Source organism: Squalius cephalus (assembly GCF_949319135.1).
Source record: "Squalius cephalus genome assembly, chromosome: 24".
In the NCBI taxonomy this organism is placed as follows: domain Eukaryota; kingdom Metazoa; phylum Chordata; class Actinopteri; order Cypriniformes; family Leuciscidae; genus Squalius; species Squalius cephalus.
Genome location: NC_137145.1, coordinates 22175431 through 22187986, shown reverse-complemented (window position 1 = coordinate 22187986; position 12556 = coordinate 22175431). Strand labels below are relative to the sequence as shown.

Sequence of the window (12556 nt, the reverse complement as noted above, 5' to 3'; positions counted from 1 at the left end):
TACGGAACGCATGTGATTCGCGGATTAACTGCAAAGTTTAACCATCACAGAGTGAAAGTTTATCATTTGCATGTGTTTTTAAGTCCTGTCAGTTTAAACATCAAGCGCAAGAAGACTGGAACTCACGAATTCAGGCCTCTTTCTCTTCTTTTGAGCTTGAACAGACAAAGGCACGCAAAACTAAGTCAAAATGCCCATCTCGGCGAGTAATCTTGTAAACAATCGAGAAAGAAAACAGATGCGTATCATTATATTGGATCCGTGCATTTCTTCAGAAATAGAAAATGATTTTTGTAGCTTTAATAAAGATAAATTGTATTAATTATATTTAATTTATACAGTGAAGACTATATGCAGTGTTATTTTACATTTGATTATTCAATGCTTATTTCACTTGTATCTTTGCTCTATTTTATTTACACATACAGACATTTTTCCAAATGTCTAATTTAACCATTTCACACCCAACCAGCTGTCATTTTCATAAACCTCACATTGTAACAGCACTGGTACTGTACCCATCATGGCGGCCATGACTCCCATGGCAACAAGTGTAAATAAATGAAAAGTTGTTGGGGTTAGAAAGAGTGGCAGTACTTGAGTAATACATGGAAAAGGTGAAGGCACTCTGTAAAAACTAAATCAAACCTGTCATCACTCAAGCCCTGGTGTTAAGACATGTCATGTATTTATGACCCAGCCCTGGTGAAAATCAACACTCATCTTACTCCAGCCATTTGGCCCTGATATTTCAGAGGGAGGCCTGTCTCTCAAAACACTGGAAATACTATATTTCTCACTAAAATGTTTATTGGAAGCAGAGACAGACTGTTTCATCAATGTCACTTTGTTGCTTAACTTGCTGTAAGCGTTGAACTATAGAGCAGCCTGCCAGTTCCGTGATAACAACTCAAAATAGAAATGTGGGCCTGTTCAATGCCTCCATTGAATTAAACACAATGGCAAAACTCTGAGAGCATGGCTATTCTTTGTATAACGCTTTTAAGAAATGATTCACCATGGTTCCCAGGCATCAACCACAAACGCACATATACAAAGCAAAGCATAAGGAGGATGGGAAGCATTTGTTGTTTTAAAAAAAAAAAATCATAATTTGCCTGGTTCAACATCTGTCATTATTGAAAAAATATTAGCGTCAGCTGTAGCTTCTGAATTGACTATAAGGTTAAAAAAAACTATCATTAATTACTAATTATGAAATGTGAGAGGAACGTGTGGCTTGCGGTTTAGCTTGCACTCAAACCCTATGAGGGATCGTTTTAGTTCTCTTCTATCAGAGTGCAGGGCCCTATGAGGGCAGACGGTGAAAAGTGCAGGTCTGTGATAGCTAGCTGAGTGGAAACAAGACCTCAATATAAAGGCTGTCTGTGAGTCAGCTTAGCGAAGGCTGCAGCCGGGTCCGTCTTTTATAATCTCCTCTCACAATAGAGCATGTGTAAGGAAATGTAACAATACTAAAAATATTACAGTGCATGTAAAATAGTGTAACTACAATAGTAATGCAATTTAAATATATATATTTAAAAAACACTGCTTTATTATTTATTTAATCTCATTATATTATATATAATATATTTATACATGTAACCATTAACATTTTTTCAAATTTCATGCACAAAAAATAAAATCTGTAATTGATATTATTCTGCTTGTCCCAAAGTTTGCTAGATGTTTGGGTTTCTGAAGGTGAGATTAAAGAGTTTATCTTTTTTTTTTTCCTCTCTTTTTTGACAAATAAAAGATGGATAAAGGCCCGTTCACACCAAGGACGATATCTATAAAGATAACGATAAAGATATAGTTCTAAAAATCATTCTCAATATTAAAGAATAGCAGAGTTCACACCACAGATATAACGATAACAATATAGAGAAACGATATCGTTGGGATCACTTTCGTAACAATTTTTTTCCCAGCTGTTGAACGATTAGAATAAACAGAATAAATAAAGTAGAATAAACAGACCGCTATTGTTCGTTGGTGTGGATGAAAATATAGTTAGTTATCGCTATATTTATCGTTCTTGGTGTGAACGGCCCCTTAAGTTTTTAGTATGATATAAGATAAGAAAGATTTTAGGATAGGCTACACTACCCCTCAATGGCACAATGAATATCAAATGCTGATTATGATGCTGAATGTCTTCTAAGTACTCTTCACTTAATTAGTGCCACATTGTTGGATATGACCATACAGTGAAAACTCAGAACCATCCCTTTTACAAGCGATTTTCCCTAACCCATGAACAAAGAAATCTTTGAGAAATTCATAGTATTCATTCAACTCCATGTGTCGCAAGAACTGGCAAAACCTGCTCTTGTCATGACCAATTCTTTCTAAACACAAATGATAACTCTGGATCACTACGTAAACATGTGCAGGTCTTCGGCATTGGCAGAGTTGGACTCAGGACATTTTCATGGATATTATCCATGTTTTCATGTAATGAAACTTAAGCCATAATAGTGACGAATGGCGAAAAAGGAACGAGTTGAAGTTTTGGATGAGTTTCTTTCTTTAGAAGGCCTTTAGTGATACAAATGTGGGTTTGTTTAGCTCAGTATGGCTTGAGAAACATACATATACGTGCAGGAGCTGCTCAGCATGGCTGTTGTCCTAACAATCTCACACACACTCAGTGTGTACATCAAGTTTATTTGGACTTTCGGGTGGGTGGGAGAGGGGAACATCTTGAAGCCACCTGGGACCTCAGTGCTGCGGGATGTTTTCTTTACATAATGACAGCTGACACGGCATTGCCCAGTGAAATCGCTGTGAGAGTATGTAGCTTAACTCAAAAAAACTGAAGCCTTTGCGCCCAAATTTCGGCACAGGATTGCAGATATTGTGCATGATTTTACTCTTTTCCCATAAGCTCTGAGCTTATAACGCAGGAATTCCCATAAGCATTCATTCACTATAGCAATGTGGGTTTAATGAGTAAATGAATCCACACAGATCAACAGCTCAAGTCAATTAGATGAAATCTTGCTCTCAGACTGTAATATCACAAACATGCTATAAAGTGTTTTCTCTCACTCTCCCTGTCTTAATACGACACACAAAAATGGCTTCACATCACCACATTGCTTCTGGAGCTGCACGCTTTCGTTCGCGTTCAGAATCAGTAATGCTGTTTACTATGAAGACATATTTAAAACAGCCTCCATCCCTTACCGGTTATACTTTGTATAAGGGATGATCTACCAGTGCAACATTTTATATTGGGTCAAAAAGAGAAACGTTATGAACAAACTTACTTGATAACAACAGTTACTTTTATCAAACGTCTAGCGAGAACAGTAGAATAAAGTAGAGAGACGCCTAAAAGAGCTGAAAGCCAGAGTTCTTTAGAAGATGTTATTTATTTGGTATCAGTGAAGATTGTAATCAATGAATGCTTAATTCATTAAAAAGAGTGAACATCTGTTTGGCTTGTAGTTTGAGGTTTGATGAACGACACAAAATTAAACCTGACTGCACTATTTTCGAGTTTTGTTTTTTTGTTAAAATAAATCAATTCAATTCAAGTTTCTCACACCATTGTATGTAGGGTTAGCTATTATTAAATGTGCAAACATTTAGGTGAGACACTCGTGATTTAAAAAAAAAAAATGTCCAAAATAGGAATACCCTAAACCTTAAATCAATTGTAAATGCTAAAATTTAGCAATCACGTCATTCACTGTATCATAAAGTTTGAAAGTCAAATATCTTCTAAAGACATTTAACAATGTTATTAAATTATTATTGAAATAAAAAAAATTACTTTAAATGAGCACTTGACAACAGCAAACGTAATGTGAAAGTAAAATACGCAATGAAATATCCAATATCAGTCGACACCATTACATTTAAGTTAAATAAACAAATATCAGCCAATATGGTACCAATATACTGGGCATCCCAAATGTTTCTACAATATTTGCTCGCACATACATATATAATTATATATCTGTGAAACTACACATGATTTTCATTTCATTTTAGTTATATTTATTAATAATTTGTCACTACATTGATTTCTAGAAAAGAATAATTTTCTAGAGACTTCTTCTGATGGTAAATTTTCCACATAACTTTTTCCATTTCACCATTTGTATTGCTTTGTTTTGAATTGCTCTGAAAGTCGCCTCGCTTATTTCGCTTCCAATCACCATCTCTCATCAAAAAAGCACGAGTTACGGTCGCTTCTGTCGTTGCAAATCACTGCCAGCGTGAACGTCCTTTGACTTGTGTCCAGTGGGTGAAGTTCAAGCCTTTTCTAGTCACATAAAATAAAGGAAGCCATAATGAACATTGTGAAGTGCAGTGAAGAGCAAGGCCTTAACAAGGGACAACCAGCTTTCACATTAGAGACAAAAATCACATTAAGGCACAAATGGGACAGGCTACAAGCTCACAGATTTCTGAGAATAGTGCTCTTCAATGTTTTTTGGGAAAAGGACGAAACTTTAGCACAGTAAAAGCTCCTGTTTTCATGAAAATAACCAAATCACTGTAAGGCACCTCGGGGACATGGTGAAATGATTGACAAGATACAGTACATTGACATGCATGCCTCGGGTTAAAACAAGGGGTCTTGTAGCACGGCTATACACGCACATACTGAGTTCACATGCAGAATGGCTTAACAGGAAGATATAGTGAATAAATGATGCTTCTGCTGCTTTATTTATGTTCTCTACAGTAAAGCACGTACAGAATCACAGCACTTTGAATGAAAAACACCAAGGTTCAAAACTTTTGCACTTATTTTGGATGCGAAGTTGCATTACATTAACATGTCCAGGCTGGATGGATGTGAATTTACATAAATTCCCATGATCGATCATCATTTAAATTAACCATCGATTAATCAATGAATCATTAACCTTAATAACCCAAGGGTACGTTTACACAACAACGATATGCTTAAAGGTGCTCTAGGTAACTTTTTAACCTTAACTGAACAGCTTCGGAGTCAGTGGAATGGTTATATTACTTATTTCGGGTTGAATGGTGGTGGTTTCGCACCCCCCTGGTGCCCGAGAGCGGAAAAAACTCACTTGCAACTTTGGGACGCGGGTCGGTGTCAGGAAGTATCGCGTGATATCAGGTCTCGCGATGTAACGAATTGCTTGACGGCACTGCACACGTACACGCCCCTATTCAAGCACCGGCGGGCTAGCTATAAGCAAAGGGCAACGATAGATTGAGTTATGGCTGAGGCTGAGCCTGTAAAAAAGAAGCAGAAAGCTAGGAAATCTTTGTCGGAGGACCAACGAAAGAGGAAACGGGAGACTGACCGAGCAAGAAGTCAGACTCGAGTAAATATATCGGACCGGCTTTTTCAGAATGGTGAGAACTGAGAGAAACAGAAGCCTGCAAAACGGATGCTGATCCTGCTGTTGCACTTGTAAGTGTCTTTGGAATAAACTGTTTAATATTTAAATTTCAAGTAATTGCGACCTCAGGATGTTTGCTATTGTCTGTAAAGGTTTTTATTATGATCGCTGTCTGTTAGGGGCTTACTAGTACGCTAGATACTATAACTTTGATGTTAGCATTGTCATAGCAAACACGTTTGATTTCTGTAGTTGTTTGGCCGTTCCTCTGTCGGTTTTATTTGTGTAACTTACACTTTTATTTTATGTCACTAAGTCAACGCGTCTGATAGTAGGCAATATCAGACGCGCAAAATGTTGCACATATCATGATCGAGCTAGAAAAAACGTTCTGATGTTTTCTTAGACAAGCAAAGGTAAACCATCATTCTAACGTTACCAGATGAACTTATAGACCTTGCTAATATAACTTTAGACAAATATTAGCCTCCGATATATATATTTTTTTTATGCTCATGCCCATTCTCCCAAAAACAAACAAACAAACACGAAAGCAGTAGTTCGCCTCGTTCATATCGTTCGTTCCCGGTAAAAATACTAGTATACATGACAACACAATAAATAAAAAAATCGCCATCAGTTGGAAAGAAAGTATTGCTTTACTTGCCTCGGTAGACATAACTGGTTTTGAAATAGCCGGTTCCTCTGCTCAGCTGGGTTGCTCGTGGCGAGGGGGGAGGGACAACAGTTCGTTTTTACGACAGAGTGTTTGAAAGCATTATACTACCAGACACTAGGGGGAGCTCGTAGAGAAAAAACACTCAGACTTGCATAGTGTCCCTTTAAAACAGAGACATTTTTCCTTTGAGTTTTCCGCGTACAGACGACACCATTGTTAAAATGATCCCCATTCACACGGATCCACAAAAACGACTAAAGCCGCTGTATTCTGCTTCCAGGCCTTTAGATGGCGATGAAACACTATAGACTGAACATGTAACACGCATTTGCAAGACGTCGTCTTCAGAGTTTCACGTTTTTGTTGTTTACACGGAGACTTGCACTTTGAAACCCGTTTTCAAAAGTTTGCGTTTTCAGGCAACACCATTGTTGTGTAAACGAACGGCCAAAACGCAGAAAACGTAAAACCGTAGTTTTCACTGTATGAATTAAATATATACTGATTCTTATTAAAACTACAAAAGTTATTTAGCCAAGAGCAGTGAGTGATTTTCTCTTTGTCTTTTGTTTATGAACGCGATATGTACATTTGCGATATTTCGATAATTTCTATATATTGTGCAGCCCTAGTAACAATACTACAATAACCAACGTAAACAACAGTTTACCATTCTCGCTCTGTCTGACATATGATGTCTGCGTGAACAGGCATGCAAACACATTGGTATGCAAACACACGTTGACTGATAGGGAACACATGCTATCATTTCATTCTGACAGAATGCAATGATTGAACGAACATTTTATGGTCCTACGCCTTCCACAGATGATAATATAAAAGTCTTTCTCATACAGGTTTCAGTTGCTTTGAAATATTGGGAGAAAACATTCATGTATGAGACAAGCAATGGGCTCTGTCCTGCTCGTGTCCCAACGCTCTTTCAAAGCGCAGAGCCCAATATATGATGAAATAATCATTTTTGTGGGGAAATATAATTAAACTTGACATGCATACTAAATTTCGATTGCTTTCCATGTTCAAAGACTTTGTATTGTTTAAATTTTAATGCACTTTTAAAGTAAAATTATTCAATTGTTATCAACAAACAATCGATCTTCGATTAATCGTTAGCATCCCTACTCTGAATAGACAAAGAGGTTTAAAAAAGAAAACAACCCTGCTTTCTCATCCACATTATTCAGCCATTAACAATCCAATGCTACTGCTAATCATATAAAATGCATCAGCCATTACTTGGCTATCGAGCGGCTCTCAGGATCTCTGGGCCGTCTCCATTCATTAATGCAGAGTACCTCATGATAGAGTGTCATGTGTCTCCTCTCCTTCCTTGTACAGTGGAAACGTAATTATAGCTTTTCCAAGAAACTGTTTTGCCGTCCAAAACAAATTCTTTGAATCTGGAAAGATGGCAGTTCATATCGGAATGGAAATTTGTTGGTCAAATTAACTAAAGCCTGTACTAATTTAATGCTAAAAACCGTGAACAGCATAGTCCAAAAATACTTGACAAGCCTGTTAGAGACATGATGCATTGCGCTGTGGAGCTCATTAGGATGACTAGAATTTGAGTCTGGCTTGCAACATGCACTGATCCCATCTCTATCCTCTTGCTCCAATCATTTCCTGTGGCCTCTGCCGTGCAAACTTTCTTCATAAGTGTCCAAATATAAAGGAGATGTTTAGATTAAAGATGGGGTCACGTTATCAAAATCAAATGAAGCACAGCTCACATGCAGTTATTTTCAAACCAAGCAGCTTTCTGTTCATAAACGTAGCAAATTCATTTGACCAACTTGAACCCTTCGTGAAATCTGCGTGTGGAAATCTTTCGCCCTCACACGAAATTCCTGATCGCATGGATTCCTATTAAAATGACTGGATTTTACAACAGTAAATGTGAATGCAGATCCATATTCAGATTCAGCTTTAATTCTGAGACATGGCTACATGTAATACGCCTATTATGAACACACAAAGACATGTACATTCTTTAACTGGTAACCTCATCTACAAATACTGGAGATGCTCTTTATTACAATGAACTTTAGTCATTTCTGACGGTGTTTTAACCATCCCAGTTATTCTCGAACAAAAATCAAAAGTCCAACAGCTTAGAAAAGTAATATCACATCTCTCCTCAACAAATAGCTTAAGGTATAGGCCTACTCAAGGTTAGAGGTTGAAAAATCATTTGGATGAATTATTCATTGAATTATTCATCCAGCCAAACAAAATACTGATAATGGAGAAGATGCATTAGAGTCACACCTTTGCTTTGCCTCATTTGATGCCTCTGGTGCAGTGAAAATGAGGATGGGAGCTGTATGCCTACCTTAGTGATAAGTGTACGGTACTCCTCCACCAGATGGTCATTGTTATGACATCCAGCCAGTAGCTGCCACACTTCCCCTCTCAAGGCCTCCGGGACACCACTGCGGACCAGCGCCGGCAGCTGTTTGGGTCGCACGGCCAAGTTCAGATGCCTGATCAAACATTACAAAACCAACAGGGACTCATGGTTACAAATTAATTACAACACTTACATTTTAAGACAGTCCATGTTGTGTCTGCACTGTGAAACACTGAGGGTATTTTTTGTATGTGTTGTGAACTTCGTATTAACCCACAATGGGCCTCATTTATGAAAGGAACTTGGCATTTATCAATATGGATGTGAGCGGTGGCTACAATCAAATCTCACGTCAGGTCTCAGCTTGTGTACGCGAGTTTTTGAGTTAGCGTGAATTTGCGTGAAGCATTGTAATGTCAAGTCCGACAACCGAAGCTCATTAATCGATTATTAACCATTAAGGCGAGACACTAGAGGTGAATAGGGTAAAATTTAAAAATAATAGATATCACCATGAAACTTCCTCAGTTGATTACTTACACAAGTATATAAAAAGAATGTATTACAAGTTTTAGAAATTTGTATGTTTAATTCTGCAAATTAGGCATTATCTCATTAAATATGCACGATTTTGCATATATTTTCGGTAGATAGATCTGAACATATGATAAAGCCAGATGCAAAATTCTTTTTTCATTTTGTTTACACACAAGATGAAAATAAAAACTCAGAGGGATTTTAGGATATATGCCTTCATTACCTAGGAAATCAAAATATACTGTCCATAGCCATAAAAAATAGATTTTCGCCATATTTTTTTTATTAAAATGTCACATAAATCAGGCCAGGAATGATTTATTAACAAATCCCTCTGAAAATATCTTCAGAATACTGTTAAGTGTATAACAGGAAAGTTTGGTGTACATAGGTGCTACATAGGCTGAGATGTTTGTACTGGAGAATGACAAAAAACTCATTTTGAGAAAACGGCAGTTAAAGATTTAAATAGCTCTAAATGAGATTTCGTGTTGGCTTTAAATCCCCCTTTGGACATTCACGATTGGTTACTGATTGAAAGGAAATGCCCATATTTGGGTTACATAGCGTTGTGCAGGAGACTCAGAGCTTTACAATGATACCGGTCATGACAGACTTCAGTAAACAGACGGATCTCGGCATGTCGCGTTGGAATACTAACTTCCTGGTAAATTCGGGAGAAACTTACTGCCGCAAGTAAACCAAATGTAATAAAATAAACATCTTAATGTATATTTTCAACGTTTTCTTTATAGCAGCTTGAAAGAACACATATTGAAGGAGTAAACTAGCCCAAAATCTCAAACCTGACCACTGCATGAAAAATCAATGTTTTTGCCTGCCGTGTCTCGCCTTAAACAACTAAATTAGTATTTATAATGTTTGTAAATATTTCGTTTTATTTATCGGTATTTATTATACATATAAATTAATTTAATTGTTAGCAATTACGAGGTTAACAGGTGTTTTTGGAGTAAGAACAATTTCTCTTTCATGAGATTCCTTCCTCTTCTTGGTCGTATTACGTTTCTGCATGTCGTAAACTCTAGGGGCGAGGCTTCTAAAACGTGAATTTTTAGGGGCGTGATATTTAAATGATGATTTTTTTCGGCCACCACATTTACCAACGTATGATCATTCGTACGATGGGATTGGCGACTGTTTCATGAATCACACGTGAACCCTGTCGTATATTCTGATGTTTTTGTCCATGCAATGAAAGCCATTGGGGTCCAAAACAACATTTTCATGTATAGTGACCCATTTATACTGTCTAAGAAACTATTAAGCAGAATATTACACTAATATTCAAAAGTTTGGGGTTGGTAAGATTTAATTTAAGATTTAATGTTTCTGAAAGAAGTCTCTTACACTCACCAAGGCATTTATTTAACCAAAAATACAGTAAAAACAGTAAATATTACTGCATGGAGACTATATAAAGTATGAATTAGTGATACTCGTTCTGCCTCACAGACAGAAGTGACATTCTGATTGCATATAGGACGTTTTACTAAAGATATGCTTATATAAGACCATGTTAACCTGCTAGAGGCACAATCTCTGAATGTGGTCTGCATGTTTACCAGCATTTATTTGTATTTGTTTATGGAATGTCTTAAATGTCGCTGGTGCCCATTTTCCTTGCTGATTAAAAGAAAAGTGCATATTTCCATTGTGTTGTAGTGTGCACAAACCTTCCCTCAAGGATTTTTACGACTGATTTTACTCTGTCAATCACTCTAAACTGACAAACTCAATTGGGATTATAACTGCAAACTGTTTCCTCTAATAAGAACTTTGTTCAGTGCAACACATTGTTTTATTTATGACATGACGTTATACTGTCATAAGCGTGAGACACGTGTTGTGCAAATACAAAGTCAGTAGAAAAGTGTTTTTTTGTTGTTGTTGTAGGAAATAGCAAATGTGTTTATTAATGCAATATTCACCAGGCCCTCAAACTAAATGTTCTTGAACAGGGAAGCACTGACATCAAAAGTCGGGGCTCCAGCAGCTGTGCAGTCACTTATTTGACCTATTTATCTCACACAAAGGGATTTTATTCTGTGTGTGAATCGATTACTATGAATGTAATATATTTAATTAACTTGACCAACCAAAACGCTTTATGCCACAAATTCGATGAAAGGCATCCGCACATTTTCATGCATAGTGACCCATTTTTAAGCAGATTTGGAAAGTTTGTACTAAATAACTTTTCTTAATATAATTTATTATTATTTATTATATATTATTTTAATTTTTCCATTACTCCAGTCTTCAATGTTAAGCTAAGTTGACAGCATATTGTTATTATAAATACAAAATTAGATAGATAAATCAGAATAAAGAACATTTTCAAATTAAATGTATTTATTATAAATAAAAATACATAACATTATAAATTAATTTAAATACTACTAAATATTTAACAAAAATATTGTTCCAAAGCAGCAAGGCAAGTTTATTTATATAGCACATTTCATAAACTATGGCAATTCAAGTGCTTTACACAGAAAGGAATTAAAATAATCACAAAATAACAGTAAGTGTTTTAAGCATATGCATTAAAGCTTTTAATATGTTAACTCTGATCTTATTCTCAAATTTCCCATGAACTCTCGATCACTCCCATTGTGGACCCAGTTTGAAAATCTTTGAGTTAATCATCAGCTTCCAGGGGTGGAATCCAAACACCCAGAACACCATTGAAACGAAGCACGACTCACATTTTATTTACACTACCAGTAGTTTTACGGTCCATTTTCCAAACTAGAAGTTTAGAGTTAAAATGGTTTGAAAAACACTTTGTGAAAAATGCAAGGGTGATCAATACACAGCACTTTAGTCAATTACTTTAAAGGAGTCAAGACATAAAAAAATCTAATTTGCCTTGATCTTTTGACATATAAAAGGTATTTGTACCATTAAAACATCCTACAAGTTTTATAGCTTAAAACATCCTCATTATAAACAAACCATTTATTTAATCGAGCTCCAAAAATAGCTTGCTTTGATATTGATATCCGTGAAATCACACGGGAAAATACATTTGCATATGACCGCCTCCAAAAGACATTGACGAATAGTTATACATCATCACACCATAGGCCCCGCCCACTGTCGCTCAGTCGCTTAACCGCAGACATTTGCCTAAACCGGACGTGAGCGTCACGTCAAAAGCAAATAGAGCCATTACAGGGTTTATACAGAGATTCTTGAATTGAATTTACTACCTTTTTACCACCTATTTTACTACCATCACAATATTTTTACTACCAACACGGCTTCAAACTTCAACTGTAGCAGTGTTAAGTGTTAAGTAAAGTGACAAGTAAAGACATAAAATATCTTTCCATCCAGATTTTTTTTTTTCAAAACGCTATAAATCCATCCAGATTTTTTTCCAAAACGATATTAATCCATCCATATTTTTTTTCAAAAGCTATAAATCCATATTTTTTCCCCAAAAATTGATGGTTTGTCTTGTTAAAAAGTATTTTGTCTTATTTTGTGTTTGCATTTGAGGAAAAAACCTGTAGCCTAACCGTTCGTTCTCCATTAAGGATGCTTTTAAAACTTTCACAGAGACATCAAACAGAAAAGACAAAGCCT

The 12556-nt window shown here is 36.3% G+C and overlaps 1 protein-coding gene across 2 annotated transcripts in view; it reads right to left on the bottom strand.

Moving 5' to 3' along the window:
* Positions 1 to 12556, bottom strand: part of rabgap1 (RAB GTPase activating protein 1) — a 92923-nt gene that overhangs the window by 41458 nt on the left and 38909 nt on the right. For both annotated transcript variants that reach the window (XM_079861429.1, XM_079861428.1), the window contains one exon: positions 8384 to 8534. In XM_079861429.1, coding sequence (XP_079717555.1) covers positions 8384 to 8534 — 151 coding nt within the window. The remainder of the gene's footprint in view (positions 1 to 8383; positions 8535 to 12556) is intronic.